Here is a 19419-nt window from a genome sequence, read left to right as displayed (position 1 = left end):
CCCCTCCTCAGAGCGTGTGTTTGCATGCTCTCTCTCTCTCAAATAAATGTATAAATCTTTTTTAAAAATGCCTGTGATAGGCATTTTATATATAATTTCATGCCCAACTTTCATCACCTAGTAGACCTTGAGGAATTTTTATCATTAAAATTTATTGTAAAGGATTATTTTAAACATTTAATTTTAAAAAAACATTACGGAAGTTATATTAACTTAAATAATTTTAGAAATAAAGAAATGCATAAAGTAAAAGCCTGACTTTCAGTTGGTCATTGTTGTTAACACTTGGTACTCTATATCTTTTCAGAACTTTCTTCTTTACAAATACATTTTGCTTGTTTTTTTTTTTTTTTAAGATTTTATTTATTTTTTTGACAGAGAGGGAACACAAGCAGGGGGAGTGGGAGAGGGAGAAGCAGGCTTCCCGCAGAGCAGGGAGCCCAATGCGGGGCTCGATCCCAGGACCCCGGGATCATGACCTGTGCCGAAGGCAGACACTTAACCGACTGAGCCACTCAGGCGCCCCCATTTTGCTTGTTTTTAACAAAAGTAGGAACTCTACATGTTATTCTATAAGGTACTGTTTTACTCAGTGTTATGGTTGTCTTTCCCTGTGTGTTCATAATGATCTATATTAATATTTTTATAAACATTTATCTCAGAATTATATAAGTAATATGAATAGATGCTCAGGAAAATTAAAACTACATAGGAAGATACAGAATAAAAATTTATAGTTTAAAAAAATACAGTGTTCTGTTGCCTACTCTGCTCCCTTCCATCCCACCCCACCCTATCTGACAGGAGGCTCCAGTTGGCATGAATCTGCTTCTAGGGCTTTTCATGAATCTGCTTCTAGGGTTTTTCATATATATATATATATATATGAATATACATACACACATATATATACATACTGAACTGTGTAGTTACAGAATGTTAGAGAAGAGTGTGTGTATGTGTGTGTGTTTAGTGTAAATTAAACTATCTTTGTAGATGCTGTGTAACCCTCTACCCTTGTGTCTACATTTCTGTGGTAGGTGAGATTATCCTAGAGATTGAGTTTGTTGTATCAGAGGGTATATGTATATTATTATCTTTCCCTGTTTGCCTTTTTTATTTGTTCTTGTCTTATCCTGCTTGTGGCATTTGTCCATTTTTCTTTCTTTTTTCAATTGTAAAAAACACATGAGATTACCCTCCTAACAAAATTTTAAGTGTACAGTACACATTAACTATAAACACAATGTTGCACAGAAGATCTCTAGAACTTTCTCATCTTGCATGATGGAAACTTAAACCCATTGAACAGCCACTCGCTATCGCCCTACCCCGCCAGCCCCTGGCAACCACCATTCCCCTTTCTGCTTTGATGAGTTTGACTACTTTAGATACGTTATTTAAGTGGAATCATGCAGTATCTGTCTTTTTATGACTAGCTTAGTTCACTTTCATTACATTTATTTAACTTTTTATTGAAAGATTTACATTATTTAACAGAATGCTCTTCAGGTTCATCCATGTTATCACATCCTGCAGGATTTTCTTCTTTTTAATGACTCAGTATTCTGCAGCTGAGTAGAGTTGGCACACAGTGTTACATTAGTTTCAGGTGTGCAACATAGTGACTGCACAAGTCTCTACTTTATGCTGTGCTCACCACAAGTGTAGCTGCCATCTGTCTGTCTGTCGCTATGCACCGTTACAATATCATCGACTAGATTCCCCATTACTGCACCTTTTATCCCCATGACTTATTCATTCCATAACCAGAAACCTATATCTCCCTCTCCCCTTCACCCATTTTGCCCATCCTCCTATCTCCCTCCCCTCTGGAGGAGTGAACCATCAGTTCATTCTTTGTATTTATGGGTCTGTTTCTGCTTATTCTTTGCTTGTTTATTCATTTGTTGTTTAGATTCCACATATAAGTGAAAACATATGGCTCTTATCTTTCTCTCTCTGACTTATTTCACTTAGCATCATACTGTCTAGGTCCATCCATGTTGTTGCAGATAGCAAGATCTTATTCTTTTTTTATGGCTGAATGATAGTCCTGTGTGTGTGTGTGTGTGTGTACCACATCTTTATCCATTCATCTACCAATGGACCCTTAGGTTGCTTCCATATCTTGGCTGTTGTAAATAAGGAGTAATACTGCAGTAAATATAGGAATGCACATATCTTTTCGAATTAGTGTTTTCATTTTCTTTGGGTAAACACCTAGTAGTGGAATTACTAGATCATATGGTATTTCTATCTTTAATTTTTTAAGGAACCTCCTTACTAATGTGGCTACACCAGTTTACATTCCCACAAATTGTGCACCAGGATTACTTTTTCTTGACTTTCTCACCAACATTTGTTATTTCTTTTTTTTTTTTTTTAAGGTTTTTATTTTTAGGTAATCTCTATACCCAACATGGAGCTTGAACTCACAACCCGAGATCAAGAGTCACATGCTCCACTGACTGAGCCAGCCAGGTGCCCCTTGTCTTTTTGATTCTAACCATTTTAACAAGTGTAAGGTGATACCTCATTGTGGTTTTGATTTGCATTTCCCAAGGGGCACCTGGGTGGCTCAGTCAGTTAAGTGTCTGCCTTCAGCTCAGGCCATGATCTCAGGGTCCTGGGATCGAGCCCCGCATCGGGCTCCCTGCTCAGTAGGAAGCCTGCTTCTCCTTCTCCCTCCGCCCCTCCACCCTGCTCATGCTCTCTCTCTCTCAAATAAATAAATAAAATCTTAAAAAAAAAAAAAAAAGACTGAGTGATTTGCATTTCCCTGATGATTAGTGATGTTGAGCATCTTTTCATGTGTCTGTTGGCCATCTGTCTGTCTTTGGAAAAATGTCTATTCAGGTCCTCTGCCCATTTTCAGATCATACTATTTGGGGTTTTTTGGGTGTTGAATTGTATAAGTTCTTTATATATTTTGGATATTCCTTATCAAATATATCATTTGCAAATATCTTCTCCAATTCAGTAGGTGATCTTTTGTTGATGGTTTCCTTTGCTGTGCAGAAGTTTTTTTTATTTTGGTGTAACCCCAATAGTTTATTTTTGCTTCTGTTTTCCTTGCCTATTGAGACATATCTAGAAAAACGTTGCTAAGGCCAATGTGAAATAAATTACTGCCTATGTTTTCTTCTAGGATTTTTATGGTTGGAGGTCTCACATTTAGGTCTTTAATCCATTTTTAATTTATTTTTGTGTATGGTGTGAGAAAGTGGTTCAGTTTCATTCTTTTGCATGTAGCTGTCCAGTTTTCCCAACACCATTTATTGTAGAGACTGTCTTTTCCGCATTGTGTATTCTCTCCTCCTTTGTTATAGATTAATTGACCATATAAGCATGAGTTTATTTCTGCTATACCACATTTTCGTTATTCATTCATCCTTCAGTGAACACTTCGGTTGATTCCATATCTTGATTATTGTGAGCCATGCTGCAGTGAGCATGAGAGTGCAGATACCTCTTCGAGAACCTGATTCTTGGGGCGCCTGAGTGGCTCAGTCTTTAAGCGTCTGCCTTTGGCTTGGGTCATGATCCCAGGGTCCTGGGATCGAGCCCCACATCGGGCTCCCTGCTCCGTGGGGAGCCTGCTTCTCCCTCTCCCACTCCCTCTGCTTGTGTTCCCTCTTTCTCTGTTTCTCTCTCTGTCAAATAAATAAATAAAATCTTAAAAAAAAGATCCTGATTCTTGGGGGCGCCTGGGTGGCTCGGTCGGTTAAGCATCTACCTTCAGCTCAGGTCATGATCCCAGGGTCCTGGGATCGAGCCCTGCATTGGGCTCTCTGCTCAGTGGGGAGCCTGCTTCTCCCCCTCCCGTTGATGTTCCCCCAGCTTGTACTCTCTCTCTCTGTCAAATAAATAAATAAAATCTTAAAAAAAAATCCTAATTCTTTTGGATAAATATCCAGAACTAGGATTACTGCATAATATGGTAGTTCTGTTTTTAATTTTTTCAGAAACCTCCATACTATTCTACATATTGGCTGTACCATTTTACATTCCTACTGACAATGCACAAAGATTCCAGTTTCTTCACATCCTCTCCAATACTTGTTATTTTGTTTGTTTTTATAATAGCCATCCTAACAGATGTGAGGTGATATCTTACTGGTTTTGATTTGCATTTCCCTAATGATGAGTGTTGTTGAGCATCTTTCCATGTGTCTCTTGGCCATTTGTATGTCTTCTTTGGAGAAGTGTTCATTCAAGTCTTTGCCCCCTTTATAATCGGGTTTTTTGGGGTTGTTTTTTTTTTTTGCCATAGTTGTAGGAGTTTCTTTTTTATTTTTTTTAAATTTTATTTATTTGAGGAGGGGTGGGGAGAGGTGCAGAGGGTGAGAAAGAGGGAGAGAAGCAGACTTCCTGCTCAGCATGGAGCCCAACACGGAGCTCCATCTTATGACCCCAAGATCATGACCTGAACCGAAATCAAGAGTTGGATGCTTAACCAAATAGGCCACCCAGGCACCCCTGTAGGAGTTTCTTATATCTTTTAGATATTAACCCTTATCAGATATATGATTTGCAGATATCTTCTCCCATTCTGTATGTTGCCTCTTGCTATGTTGAGTGTTCCCTTGGCTGTGCAAAAGCTTTTTATTTTGTTGTAGTCGCATTTGTCTGTTTCCTGTTGTTGCCTGTGTCCTATCCAAGAAATCATTACCAAGACTAATGTCACAAAGCTTTCATCCTGTATTTTCTTCCAGGAACTTTATAGTTTCAGGTTATGTTTAAATTTTTTATGTGTGGTATAAGCTGAGGGTCCATTTTCATTCTGTGCATGTAGATATTCAGTTTTCCCAGCACTGTTTGTTGAAGGGACTATCCTTTCCACATTGTGTATTCTTGGTACTCTGTCAAAGAGCAATTGACCATATGTGTGTGGGTTATTTCTGGACTCTGTGTTCTTTTCCCTTGGTCTATAAAATCTGTCTTTATGCCAATATCATACTGTTTTGATAACTGTAGTTTTGTGATGTGTTTTGAAATCTGGAAGTATGAGGCCTCAGCTTTGTTCTTTCTCAAGATTGATTCAGCTATTCAGGGTCCTTTGTGGTTCCATATGAATTCTAGAATTGTTTTTTCTATTTCTATTTAAAAAATGCCACTGGGAGGGCGCCTGGGTGGCTCAGTTGGTTAAGCGACTGCCTTCGGCTCAGGTCATGATCCTGGAGTCCCTGGATCGAGTCCCACATCGGGCTCCCTGCTCGGCAGGGAGTCTGCTTCTCCCTCTGACCCTCCCCCCCCCATGTGCTCTCTCTCTCAAATAAATAAATAAAATCTTTAAAAAAATAAAAAATAAAAAATAAAATAAAATAACATAAAAAATGCCACTGGGATTTTGGTGGGGGTTGATTGAATCTATAGCTCTCTTTGGGTAGTATGGACATTCCAACAGTATTAAGTCTTCCCATCCATGACCATGGGATGTCTTTCCATTTTTCTGTATCTTCTTTAATTTCTTTCAGCAGTATTTTGTAGTTTTCAGTACACAAGTCTTTCACCTCCTTGGTTAGGTTTATCCCTGAGTATTTTATTTGTTTGATGCTATCAAATATGGGATTGTTTTTCTTAATTTCCTTTTGGGATTGTTCGTTGTTAGTGTATGGAGACAAAACTGATTTTTGTATGTTGATTTTGTATCCTGCAACTTCCCAGAACTCACTTCTTAGTTCTAATGGGTTTTTTTGTGTGTATGGAATCTTTAGAGTTTTTACATATGATTATGTCATCTGCAAATAGAGATAATTTTAATTCTACCTTTCCATTATTTCTTTTTCTTGCCTAATAGCTCCAGCTAGGACTTCTAGTACTGTATTGAATAGAAATGGTAAGAGTAGGCATCTTTGCCTTGTTCCTGACCTTAGAGGAAAAGCATTTAGTTTTTCACCATTGAGTATGGTGTTAGGTGTGGGCTTTTCATTCATGGCCTTTAAAATGTTGAGGTAATTTGTAATTTACTTCTGTTCCTAGTTTATTGAGTATCTTTGTCATGAAAGGATGTTAAATTTTGTCAAATGTTTTTTCTGCATCTATTGAGATAATCATGTGATTTTTATCCTTCCCTCTGTTAATGTGCTATATCCCATTGATTGATTCTTGTGTGTTGAATCATCCTTGCATCCCATGGCATGAATCCCATTTGGACACGGTATATGATCCTTTTAATGTGCTGTTGATTGTGGTTTGTCAGTGTTTTATGAAGGATTTTGCATCTGTATTCATCAGGTAGTTTTCTTGTAGTGTCTTTTTCTGGCTTTGTTGTCAGGGTAATGCTGAGCTCATAAAACGAATTTGGAAGTATTCCTTCCTCTTTAAGTTTTTAGAAGAGTTTGGGAAGGATTGGATGTTAATTCTTCTTTAAATGTTTGGTAGAATTTACTTGCAAAGCCATCTGATTCCAGGCTTTTCTTTGTTGGAAGGTTTTGGATTCTGATTCAGTCTTCTGTAAGTCACTATTTGTATATGAGAGACCGCAGCCTGGGAGAGGTGACAGGCAGCACAGGGCAGTGGGCATCAGACGCGGACACCATGGTGCCTGCCACCCCTGTGATGGGGTTGTGGGGTTTGGGGGGAGCCTTAGGAGAAGCTCTCAGAATTGTAAAAGGGGCTGACTTTTAAACACAAAGTGCAGCTGTTTTCTGTGTGAGGAAACCCGCTCTGTGGAATACCAAACTTGAAATGAAAGGATTTTCTTTTTTTTTTACTTTATAAAATAATTCATCATAGCATTTTTAAAAAATGTGTTCTTCCTATACATTTAAATTATGTAGCTTGGGGGCACCAGGCTGGCTCAGTCGATGGAGTGACTCTTGATCTCTGGGTTGTGAGTTGAGCCCCACATTGGGTGTAGAGATTAGTTAAAAATAAAATCTTTTTGGGGGCGCCTGGGTGGCTCAGTCGGTTAAGCAGCCGCCTTCAGCTCAGGTCATGATCTCAGGGTCCTGGGATCGAGCCCCGCGTTGGGCTCCTTCCTCAGTGGGGAGCCTGCTTCTCGCTCTCCCTCTGCCTGCCGCCCCCCCTGCTTGTACTCTCCCTATCTCTGTCAAATAAATAAATAAAATCTTTAAAAAAAAAAAACTTTTTTTTTTTTTTTTTTTAATGTACTTGTGGAGCACCTGGGTGGCACAGTTGGTTAAGCGTCCTACTCTTGGTTCAGCTCAGGTCATGATCTCGGGGTCCTGGGATCAAGCCGCATCGGGCTCAGTGGGGACCCTGCTTGAGATTCTCTCTCCCTTTCCCTCTCTCCCTGCTCCCCCCCACACACACACCCTCGCTCTTTCTCCCCCTCTCTCTCTCAAAAATAAATAATTCTTTTAAAAAAAATGTAGCTTGGGGAAAAAAAGTTTCGTGAAGTTTCATGAAAAAAGTTTCTGAAGCACTGACTTTGGCAAGTTTCCTAACCTCTTCAGATCTCAGTTTCCCCTTCTTTCAGATGAAGGTCAGATGAGGTGTTCTCCTCAGCTCTCCACCGCTGGCTCTCTGAGCTCTGTGGTGTAAATGGATGGCAGCGGTCATTGTGGGAGTTCAGGAGCGGGTAGCTTGCAGGGCAGGACGAGCGGTGCTGGTGGCTGGTGCTGCCTACTGGAATTCTGCCGGGAGAAGGAGCTGGGATTTTGCTCTGTGGCTCAGACTTAGACTTGGCCGGGCCGGCAGGTTCACTCTTTGGCAGAGGGGTATCCACATCACCAGCACTGCACTTTAGTTTTTCTTCCTCCCTTTGTAGGAACACCCCATTTCTGGGCAGTCTTCTTGGTTATGGCCTGGAGGGATTGTGTGCCTAGATGGGAAGATAAGACTGCTGTCCTCTCCCCTCCCCCCACACTTCCTCCTTTCTATTGCTTAATCAGAAAAGTGTCCCTTAGCTCTTTTTCCAAGCCACCAAGTTTGAATTGATCTTTGCTGCTAGTGAGAGGTGGGGAGGCACTTTCTGGTTCCTGCTAAAGTTACCTGACAGCGGAAGGCGTGCATCTGATAATTACAACTCTAGGGCTTCCAAGGCCTGAGCGATTTAGCTAAGAGCAGTAATCCTGATCTTATCAGGAAGGTTTTGTAGTCCAACAGTGTTGCTTATAACAATATCTGTTTTACTTCCTGGGGCTTCAGTCGCCTCTTAGGATTCTCCTATAATCCTGCCCATTACCCCCTTGTGCATGTCTCATTACCTCCTGGAATCAGTTAAAAGTGGTGGGAGGGCAAAGATGTTTTTCTTTTCTTCCTACCAAGATCTGGGAATTGGACTTTTAACATTACAGCATCAAAGCCTGGCCAGCAGTAGAGCTATGTGGTGTAGGAAGGGTAGCACCTACCCTCAGTAGAGCCGAGGTCTAGCCCAAGAGAAGGTAGTCCATGGGTTGCTTATTCAAAAAATAACAGGAGTAACAACAGCAATATTCAGCCCAAATACTTTGGTTACATTTTATATTTCAAAGCAGTTAATAGTATCCATGAGTTTGCGATCAGCCCCTTTGAAGTCTAGTTCCTTTGCTAATTACTACTTTGAGATTCAGGCCCCAGGAATTTGCCCACATCCTTGACCTTGGGGTTCAGAATCTATTAGATTATAGAGTAGACAGAAAGGAAACACATTACTGTTCTGTGTTTTCAGAGAACACTCAAGAATCTCTATAGAGGTTGTCAGTATGTGTGGCAGTGTTCTAAGGACAGGACGGTTTCTTAGAGGTTTCAGAATATGGGGAGCCCAAGTGAAGAGTTGGAAGCTTAGCCTCTGCACTTTCAATCTGAAGGAAAGGGTTAACTCTTGCCTTGGGGAGGAGTGAGGAATGGGAACTAAAATTGCTTTGGACATCTGAGCTGTGCTTTAATAAGATATTCCAGGTGGTCAAGGAGTAATCCTAAAATAGCCTAGATACTTAATTGCTTTTAAAGTCAGGCGCTCCTGTCTCTGGGGAGGTACAGCTCTAAGGAATGCAGCGCTGGCTCCTAAGATCTTGGAGGCGTGGTCTGGTTGTGCCTCCCCCCCCACTCTTTTTCCCAAATCCCAGTAAAAAGAAAGGCCCAAGGTAGCCTTCGGGTCAGGAAACGCTGGTTGAATTTCTCCCTTTCTCCTCCCCAGAAGCTTGGCTCTTGCCACCACCAGCTGCCATAACCTGGCTTCTTCCAGGGTTATGGGATATTCTCTCTCCCTCTCTCTCACACACCCTATCCACCAGAGACAGTGGTCTATTTTCTCATTAGCGCTCAAAGGCTTCCTGCTTGATTCCCTGCCCAGCGTCTCTGCATTTCCATTCTCTTGGTAAGATTCACAGTCATCCTCTTTCTCTTTCCTACCCTTAGTACAGATCCCGTCATTTCTCCCTGGTCCTACTGCCCCCCACCCCACCCTGGATTCTGCATGGCTCCCGCACAACCAGCCAGCCGGCCCCGGTGCTGGCTTTCCCTCTCTGGTCTTCTGTGCCATTTACAAAAGTAGTATGTCGGCATTGCAAATCATTACTGAGGGCCATTCAAAGTATCTGTTGTTAAATGAAGAGTCCTACTGCTCCCTTACTGGAAAGACTACATATTGTGAAGGTGTTAGTTCACTGAATTATTCTATCATTTCATTGCAATCCAGATTTTCTTCACTGGGGGCAAGGGAGAAGCGGGAGAGGAAGTGATGGGGCTTGACAGATGAGTCAAAGTTAATCTAGAAAAAATAAGCAATTGTTTTTTTAATCGTCTCTCTCTCCACTAAGCTCCACGAGGTCAGAGGTTCTTAACGATCTTGTTCTTTTTCCCTCAGAACCCTTCACAGTATCTGGTATATCCTAGGTGATCAAATGTTTGTATGTGAATGAATATAATGAAAAATTGAAAAGTGAAAATCCCCCATAATCTCAATCCAATTAGGTATCTACATACATTTGTATATTTATATTCTATTTTCTCCAACAAAAGTGGGTCATTAAAATCATCTAAAACACCAATTTAATAACTTATTTTTCTGTTCAGAAAACATCCACTGCCTCCCTCCTGTTCACAGTTCAGAGTTTAAATATCCTCCTGGTATTCAAGGCATCTCACAGCCTGTTTCCACCTCAGCTATTCAGACTTGCATCCTCCCTGCCAAAACACGCCTTGTTTACCCCCCCACTCCATGCTCATTTACACTGTAAATCTTCCCTCAGCCCATTCTTCCAGGCCGGCTTTATCTCCACCTTTCTTCCACCTCCTGGGCGCTTTGTGTTTTGGCACTTTGACTTGCTGTATTAAATGTTGTGTGTGTCCAGCTTGTTTTTCCAGCTATGCGGTAAAACTCCCAGTGGGGAGAATCACTTTTTTGGGGGTGGGGCTATTCTCAGCAGTTTGCACAAGGCTCTACCTGGGGTGGTTTCTCAGGAAATCAGTGTTGAATGAATTTGTCATAGGGTCTTTGCTTCTCAGGACATAAAGGGCCCCTAGAGGCCCTCTCATCCAGCCCTGTCTCATGTTGGATTCCACAGCATGACGTCCCAGACAGATGGCCATCCAGGGGCAGGAAGCTGCCCACCTCCTGAGAAGGCCCCCTCCATTCCTGGGCAGTTTGGATTGTTAGAGAAGTCCTTATTCTGTCCACCTGAAATTGTCCTCATGGCAACTTCTGCCCAGTAACTCTAGTTCAGCCCTCTGGGCTTTACAGAAAAAAAGGAAAAGGGGAAAAAAAAAAAAAACACCCTTCTTCTTCTGTAAGGCAGCCTTTTAGATTTTCTAGGAGTGAATACATTTCCCCTCTGTCTCCTTGGTCTTCCAGGGTTGAGGTGTTGAGGAAGCACTGTGTTAATTTTGAGCAGTCAGGTTACACTGATTCTTGTTTTTTGAAGGCCTTTTATGTGTGAGTCACAGTGCTAGCTAGGTGCCATATTCCACTGGTCCTCCCAGAGGCATAACCTGCTTATCTCTCTTTCTCTTTCCCCTGATGCCCTGGCCCCGGGAGAAGACGGGCCCATCCTACCCTGGATGTTCTGTTTTGGAGGTAGTGGTGAAAGGTTAGCAATTCTTATTCCAGAACCCCCCCAGCACCCTAGATAAGTCTCCAGCCGATGATGTGTGAAGGCTGGTTTCCTGGCTGGCTGTACTTCCCAGATGTCACCAATGAAATGAATCAGGGAATTAAAGAATCTCCCTTTGAGAGGACCCCCGAGGGCCATGACTTGGCATTGTAGGCATTCTGTAACTGGAGGATTTTTTTCCTTCTCCTCCTCCCTCTCTCCTTTCCTGTTGTCCCAGTGAAAACACTTTGTGCTGTTCTTTCTACCCACCAGGCAGAACGGGCGTAACAGAGAGAGCCAGACCTGGGTTCATGATATATTGGCGCTGCCACTTGGAAGCTCTGAGACCCCAGGCCAGTTAACCTGTTTGCTCTTTGAGCCACTGTTTTCCCATCTCTAAAATAACCACCTCTACATCACACAACTCAGTGAGAAAATGCCTGCAAAGCCCCTGGCCCAGCCCTCGCTGCACAGAAGATGCACAAACATCAGCTTGCCGCTCCCCTTTCTCCTTCCCCCAACCTTCTTTCGCTGCCATTTTTTGAGGGATTTAAAGGCACAACACCGTGGCTTCCCTGGGGAAAAGAAGCTGAATGTGGACATAGTAGCCAAAGTAGTCCTGGGTGGGTATTTGGGGACAAACTGTCAGTTTCCTGTGAGCTCCTGGTGAGATCAAAGAGGTTAAGAGGGTTCTCAAGTAGGAGAGGCTGGGAAGGTTGTAAATGGCAGTAAGTGAGCCCTCGCTGCGCTACCGCTCACTTCCCTGCACGCATCGTGGGGCTATTGAATGTCACAGAGCCTGTTTCCCTGGGCCGTAGACTTGCCTGCAGCGGCCCTTCAACCGAAATGCTTTTCTGGGGGACCCCTCGGCACTGTTGAGCTGGCTCCCTTTGGACGTGTGTTCCCCACACTCACGTCTGCCACTCCCCACTGGCCTCCCCACCATGGTCTCAGTCGGCCACACTTGGCATCCAAGAAAGAATCATCGCTGGGCTTCCAGCAGTCACACCCACAGCCAGGTGAATAAGCCAGGAAACCCGCACATAACCTCGAAGTGCCTAAAGGAGCTGTGTTTTGCAGTAGTTGATCAGAGCCAAGAAGATAGTGTGGAAGCCTGTAGTCCTCCCTGTGAGAGGAGGAGGGAGAACAGAGGCGTTGTGGGGTTGGAGGTCCCTGCCTTTCAGTAAACGTGTCCATGCTTTCTATGTGCTGGGGGTGAGAGATACCCTGACGGGCCGCGCGCAGACGGGGGACAGAGGCGGGGGCACAAGTCGCCAGCACACTAGGTGACAGCCCAGAGGAGAAAGGCGTTGATTCTGCCCAGTGGGCAGAGGCGGGAGGCTTCGTGCAGGGAAACAGCATTCCAGCAGGACTGTGAAGGGTGGGCAGGTCCAGGAATTACTCTCACTTCAGCCAGAAAATCCTGTGAAGCAGGGTTTAACAGCCCCGAGACAAAGAGTAATGCAAAGAGAGTGGACATTTCCCCATCAGCCCCAACGGGATATTTTAGATTAAGTAATGGCCCATCCTTGCCTTGGACAAAAGAAGACACCTCCATTCCTGGGAAACTCTCGCCCTGTGTTTTCTTTAAATCATCACTAAAATTCCTATCTGTGGAATGGTGGGATTGCCCAAAGAGTTGGATGTCCTCTTTCCATCCTGTTCTGGCAAATCTCCCTGTCCTCTGCGGTCACTGAGCTGGGGTGCTTCAGACTAAAAGCCCGTCACTAAGCAGATTTTTAAGGGTTTCATATACAGCAGGCCAAAGCTAGTGCAAGGTCCGACCCTCCCACTGCTCGGGTTCTGATACCATTTGAGCAAAGCTGGAGAAAGCCAAGGGGTCATGACAACCCCCAGTCCCCTCCCCACCCCCACCCCCAAGGCGTTCTCCTCTGTTCCTGAGCTGAGCTCTCGCACCTGGGTGTTTATTTTCACACATAGTCACACGGTGCTTGCACTGGTGTGCTGGTTTTGACAGTCCTCTCCTGCTGTGGGAAGCCCTGTCTGGGTTCTGGGTTGTGGATTCCGTCCTCCCCACCCAGCTGAGTGTTAAATCATTTCTGAGGGAGCATTCTGAGTGCCTGGAAGTTACTGTAATTAGCAAAAAAATGGTGTTTTCATCTTTCTTCGTGACCCATAGAGAAAGAATCCTCCTGTGAACAGAATTCGCTTCAGATCTCCAGCTGGAGAGGCTGGGAATTGAGCTGCCGCAGTAAACAGCTGACATAACAGAAGCGGCAATGATCCCCCATTAAATGTCTTTCAGCCGATAGGGGCTCCCAGGATAATTGACTTTCCAGCAGGAATTACTGGCTCAAACAAAATCACTGGGCATTAGGGCAACCTCCTGCATCCTTTGAAAGGGGGACTGTAACTCTGTCTGGTTTTGCTGACCTGACAGGCATAATTCGTCTTGATTATTCATTGTGCTAGTTGCCACCAGATGACACCAGATTTCTGTTGACTGTAATTACAATGTGGGGATGAATCTTAGCTTTTTTTCTTTTTTTTTTCCTCCTGCTTGGTTATTGGCCTCCCTGAGCTGAAGAGCTGTAGGGAGATCTCTAACGTCTGCCTGGGGAGATGATGAGTGCACAGTCAGATAGCATTTACTGAGCACTTCCTTACACACATCTTTTACGAGATAAGCAGGGAAACAATTTGGTGTAGCCTGTTTCATTTCAGCTGACAGAGTGTCAGTTCTTCTTGGTTATACTTACCTCCCTGTGTACTAAATTGCTGCTATCAGAAAATGGGTCTGCATCTCAGAGCCCTCTTTGAGTAGGGGAAGCAAAGTATGGTCCCAAAATATAACTGAATAATAACCTCCTGCTTTCAGGCAAGCTTGATTAGAGGAGGAGATAGGAAAGAAGGGAATTAGACTAGGCTTTTGTATTATTGACAAGGTTTTACAACACGATCCCTCAGCAGTCCAAAGAAAGTCCTCCCAAAAACCTCTGCTCCCCATCCCCAGATGCCCCTCCCCAGCCATTTGCACACCCCAGTGCTTGCACATGCACATGTAGTCCTGGGGGAGAAGTGAGAGAGTGACAGCCTCCATACATCTGGTCCCACCCACCAGGTCCTCCGCTGACCAGCATGGCAGAAGTAAATAGCATACTTCTGCTGTGACATTTCATATTCCCCACTAGTGGAGGGCCTTTTTGACTCTTCTGTACGGTAGATGTGTGTATTTTTAGAAGAGGTGCTTAATTGATTAAAATAGCCAGTTATTGCCTTTTAGCAATGTTATAGTTCATCAAGCATTCACTGGGGCCTATTAAGTGCCAGGCAGTGTGCTGTATGCTGGGGGTACAAAGATGGATGAGACCCTTTCCTCTCAAGGAGCTTACAGTGTGGTGAGGATGATAGATAATTCCAAGATACGTTAAATTCCAAACTCAAAATGTACAGAGATTGCTTCCAGAGTACTTAGCGCAGCCGCAAGTGAGAGGAAGGCTTCCCCCAGAAGATGTTGCCTAATCCGAGGAGTTAAGAGTTACCCAACTGAATAAAGGCAGGAAGCAGGTCCCAAGAACATAAACAAAGGCATATTTGCCATTTCCTCCTATTGGGCTGAGTGGTGTTGGTTTAACCTAATCAATTAAATTAGGATTAGGGTTTCGTTATTTCTCTGATGGAAATGCATTTTACCCTAGTGGCACAGTCTCTGTACCTTGGGAATAATACCAAGCTCTGGGGACCCTCCTATCACTAGACTTACAGCTTCTAGTGGGGAGGCTTGGTCAAGAGACCAGAACTCCAGGACCTGTGTCCTGCTCCCTGTGACCCTTTATCCTCCACTTAGAGTGTTCATGAGGGAAGCTGGGCTAGGTGTCTTTAATAACATACCATATAACATACCGTATAGTATCTAAGCATGCCATAAAAATCATACAAATGCATAGACCATACAGAACCTGAAGAAAAGTGGTACAGCTCAGAGTGATGGCTTCTGGAAGATCAGCTAGGGATGAGCAGGTTCTCAGAAAGTCGGACCTCTGTGTCCTTCTCTTCCAGGATTATCAAGGATAAGTAACACCCACCCTCTTCCAACAAATGCATGTGATTCTTCCACCTGACTCCCTCTTATTTTGGAACTGTAACTGAAAGCAAAAGATGTCCCTGTAGGAGTGGCAGAGGGGGTCAGCTGAGCAGTCTTTTATAGTCTAAGCCAGGATAGTACAGTTGCTGAGGGTTTTTGTTTTTGCCCTGAATGATTGCCTTGCCCTCTGCCACTCTGTCCTTTTCCCTTCTGAACTCTGTGCTTTGTTCCCCTTCAGAATGGTGGTTTGGCCTGGAGTGATGATGCGGATGGAGGCCGGGGAAGAGAGATCTCTCGAGATTTTGCCAAGGTCTGTAATGTTTCCTTTGTGATAACGAAAGGGGCAATTCTCCAGTGGGTTGTTGTATCTGATCCCCAAGGAATAAGGACAGGAGTGGCCTGTGAGTCACATCTGTAGTCAAACGGAGAGATGGTTGTGTATCTCTGGTGTGAGACTTTCTGCATTAGATGGAATTTTTCATTGTATGTTTTTTTGTTTTTTTTTTTTTCTGGGGGGACTGGGATTGCAGCTGTATGAACTGGACGGTGATCCGGAAAGGAAAGAGTTCCTGGATGACCTCTTCGTCTTTATGCAGAAGAGGGGTGAGTGTGCAGTCTACGCAGTTTTTCAACTCAGTGAATATTAATTGAGTGCCTACTGTGCGCAAGTCACTGTTAGCCTTCCTCCGTGCAGAGTGCCAGCATCTTACTTAGCCCAGGAGAACAAGAGGCATTTCCTGCCGATTGGTTCTGGCCTTAGCAGAGTAATTGGCAGACGAGATCGAAATGGGCAGAGAGGGCCTTGGCAGAAAATGAATGGAATGATCCATCCAGACTTGGTCCTGCCTTATTTGTGATGCTCTCTTCTGATTAACTGGTCTCTGGAGGTATTTCGAATTCAAATGTACTTTTTCCTTAGCCTTCTAGCAACCTTAGACATCACTTAAACTAGTATGGGGGGTTTCCTGTTGGTGTACCTAGTCTTAAAGAGACTGGAAAGGCCAATAAAAGAATAGAGGTCCCTCAGGATTTGCTGAGAGGGTCTGAAATGATCTGGGAAAAGGGAAGGCTAACTCTTTTTTCTTATCCATTGGCTCTTTGATTTTTTGCACGCACTGGCTTGGTTGGGCCGTTCCTGCAGTTTAAATGTAGGTTGCGTGGGCATCTGCTTCATAATACACCTTCCCACTTCTCTGTCCATCTCTCCTTCTCACTCCCACCCCCCCTTCCCCAGCCATCTCCACTTTGGACCCTGGCGTGACTGAATCTTGAGCCCAGTGACTCAACTTCCTGGCTTTATATCCTGTCATAGCAATGGGTTCACCAGCCAGGTCAGCCCTCAGGAAGCATGGCCAGAAACCCAGCCTGTCTAGGAGAAGGTCCTCAGCAACCTGCATAGCTCCACCTTCATCACCTTCAGGACAAAGCCACACGAGAGAGCTCTTGCCTGGGACTCTGCTTATGTCTGATCATGCATCCCCGGGTTTCTGTGTCAGCTCCTTTATTGAGACCTGGGACTGAAATCCTCCTCTTCATCTTAGGCTGAGCTATAATGGCAGCTCCCAGCAGGTACTATTCTCTGTGAACTCTTTTCTCTCCCTCTTCCCCCCTTCCCCAACACACCCTTCCCTCTCTCCCCCTCCTTCCTCTTCCTTTACCTTCTAAAGCCTCATTGCTGTCCTAGTAGCATGCCCGTTACTGCTGGTTTTTCTTACAAAGACAATTGAAAGTTTTGAGTCTCAGTGTCCTCCCATCTCCAAGCCTCTCAAAGCAGTGTAAGCAGCCTAATTAGTTTACTCCTCCAACTGCTATCTGGAGCTGCATGTGTCAGTAAAAAACAAGAATATAATCCTGAAAGATAATGTGACTGGCAGCAATGAAACTCCCTGGTTGCCCTGAGAGCGAAAAATCCACTTAATACTTTGGTCTCCCTTCCAATTACCTTTTAATTATTTACACGCTCCACAAGCCCAGCTGGTGCAGACCCAGGAGCTGATCCCGTCTCAGAGGGGCTGCCATAGCAATATAGATTTTAATCAGCAGTGTGGCTCCGCTGCCTTATTTTCTACTTTATTGTTTGTCTCCCTTCCCAGAAGGATTTTTTAAAGGAAAATGGAAGTTAGATCAGCCTAGCCAAGAGTGAATCTCGGAAATGATTTGTTTACTACTCTGTGTCCCCGCTAGACTAGGAGCTCCTTGAGGACAGCCACTTTATCATTTCTTTGTGTCCCCAGTCTAGCACGGGGCCAGACAGGGAGGTGCTCAAAAGGTGTTTGCCGTATGAGCAGTCCTGTAGGGTTTCCTTACTCAGCAGGCCCTGCGCGGGGAGGCTGAGCTGCCCCCCTTTGATAGCCACCCTGTAATTGGAAGCCGGCAGCAAAAAGCAACGTGCACTGCAAAGCCTTCCCCTCCGCGGCGGCTGGGGACTGCCAGACTGCCATCGAGTAGTTTCTGAGCAGGAGTAAGTGACTCCCTTTGATCGCGTCAGTTCACGGTTATTCAGGCTGGACAAATCTTTTTTGTCCTCAGCACTTAAAACGTGAGGTATTTCACTGTTTGCTGGCATCACCCATAGAAACAGAAGAGTCCATTTTGCTACTTGTTAGTTACCCGAATACAAGGTTTCTCAGCCTCAGCATATTTACTTAGGGGACTGGACAGTCCTTTGTGGTAGGGGGCACCCCCCCAGTCATGATAACCAAAAATATCTCTAGACAGTGTAAACGTCCCCTGTGGGACAAAAGCACATTCCCCCACCGCACCCCCCGTTGAGAACCACTACTATAGAAGGATGGGAAAGAGGGAGAAGGTCGAAAATTTCCTTTGCAGAGAAATTCTTTCTGGAAATCATCTTACCTCCACTCAGGTAGCAGGACCTGAGGGCGGCGGGGGCCTGTGCCGAGCAATATCACAAGCGCCCCTCCCGCGGCTGAGTGCTCAAGGAGTGGGTGCTGGGACCCTGTCCCAGGCTGGGGTTCAGGGGAGGCCTCTGAGAATAGCTGCACCTCCCCCGGATAGGAGGTAACAGGAGTGGAGGACCCACACAGGCGGAGGCAGAAGCGTGTGACCCCATGACCCGGGCACAGCCGGCACCCCACCGACCAAGAAGTTAGCACTCTGGTCTATGCACGTAGAACATGGGGAGTGTCACCAGAGCTGGGCCTTCAGGAAGCTTGCTGTGGCAAGCAGTGGGGGGGGGGGGTAGAGAGGGGAGAGCGAGGCACAGAGGTAGGGTGGAGGTGGTTCCCTTTAAACTCATGGTGATCTCCTCCCTGGAAAACTCGCATCTGATCGTCTAACCTAGCGGGGGCGCCTCAGGAGGGCTGCGAGCAGATCAGTTTTACTCATGTGAAGCTTGCTGTCTTTGCTCTTCGCACAATGGTGAGACCGAGGGCCCCCTGGACATTTGTGACTGATTCATCACTCCCAAATCGGAGTGTCTGGGGCACTCAGGAGCCACATATCATTAGTTGAGTCCGAGGAAAAGCCTCAGAGACGCCGGCAGCAGGCCAGCGATCCTCCTCCAGAGCTAACGGGAAGGAGAAACGTAGGATTCACAGGGGCCACGGAAAACGGCCTGAGTTTCAAAGGCCTGGTGACCCCCCCCTGGGCCGGGAGTGGGGGCAGGCAGCTTTGATTCTGCAGGCCGCACCACAGAGGATGGGGACAGGGCTCCGAGGGAGGCAGCAGCCAGCAGGCTGCCCCCGTGAGCGCAGCTGCAGGTGGTAAAACGGCTGGCCGGTGGGAGAGGGGCCAGGTCGTAACTGCTGCTTTGTGCAGGGTCTCCTTCGCTTGTTAACGTGTTTGAGTGAATTGACTGCAACAGATGGGCCTTTCAGCTCCAGGCACCTTGGTTTCTGGGCCAGACCAGGGTGACTTGCACCCCGTTGACCCCTCCCCCACCAGCAGAGCAAGCTGCCCTAGAAGGAGCCTGAGAAGAGACCCAGGCAGGGGAAAGAGCTGTAGACTGAGTGCAAAGCCAGGCTCACATCTGCCCCCTCACCCATCTCCATGAGCTAGAGCAAATCCTTCTCCTTCTGGGGGCTACAGTTTCCGTATATGTAAAATGAGAGGGTTCAGTTAATCTGGAAGTTTCTTCCAAGTTCTGTGTTCTGTATTACGTCCATGACTGTCTTTTGAGCTCCCAACACATAATGAGCCACCCTGAGTGACCAAAAAAAGAAAAGCCCCTTTAGCAATTTTCTATCAAAACAGTTGTGTTTTGACAAGTGCTTCTCCCTTTCCTTACCTAAGCCAAATTGAAGTCAACAAGTTGCCTTTGCTTCTGCTGGCTCACCAGTGTTTCTCTAGAAAGATTGGTTAGATTTCAGAGTTCCGATGCCCCTTCTTGCTTACCTTTGGCTGCATGCGCACGCACGCACATGTGTGTGT

At 45.2% G+C, this 19419-nt stretch overlaps 1 protein-coding gene across 5 annotated transcripts in view; it reads left to right on the top strand.

Moving 5' to 3' along the window:
* The window catches only part of ARID3B (AT-rich interaction domain 3B), an 89535-nt gene that overhangs the window by 53941 nt on the left and 16175 nt on the right, over positions 1-19419 (top strand). For all 5 annotated transcript variants that reach the window (XM_078079098.1, XM_078079097.1, XM_036117754.2 and 2 more), the window contains 2 exons: positions 15266-15337; positions 15558-15630. In XM_078079098.1, coding sequence (XP_077935224.1) covers positions 15266-15337; positions 15558-15630 — 145 coding nt within the window. The remainder of the gene's footprint in view (positions 1-15265; positions 15338-15557; positions 15631-19419) is intronic.

The sequence above is a fragment of the Halichoerus grypus genome, chromosome 8 (genome assembly GCF_964656455.1).
Source record: "Halichoerus grypus chromosome 8, mHalGry1.hap1.1, whole genome shotgun sequence".
Lineage (NCBI taxonomy): Eukaryota > Metazoa > Chordata > Mammalia > Carnivora > Phocidae > Halichoerus > Halichoerus grypus.
This window is presented reverse-complemented; position numbering and strand designations above follow the sequence as displayed.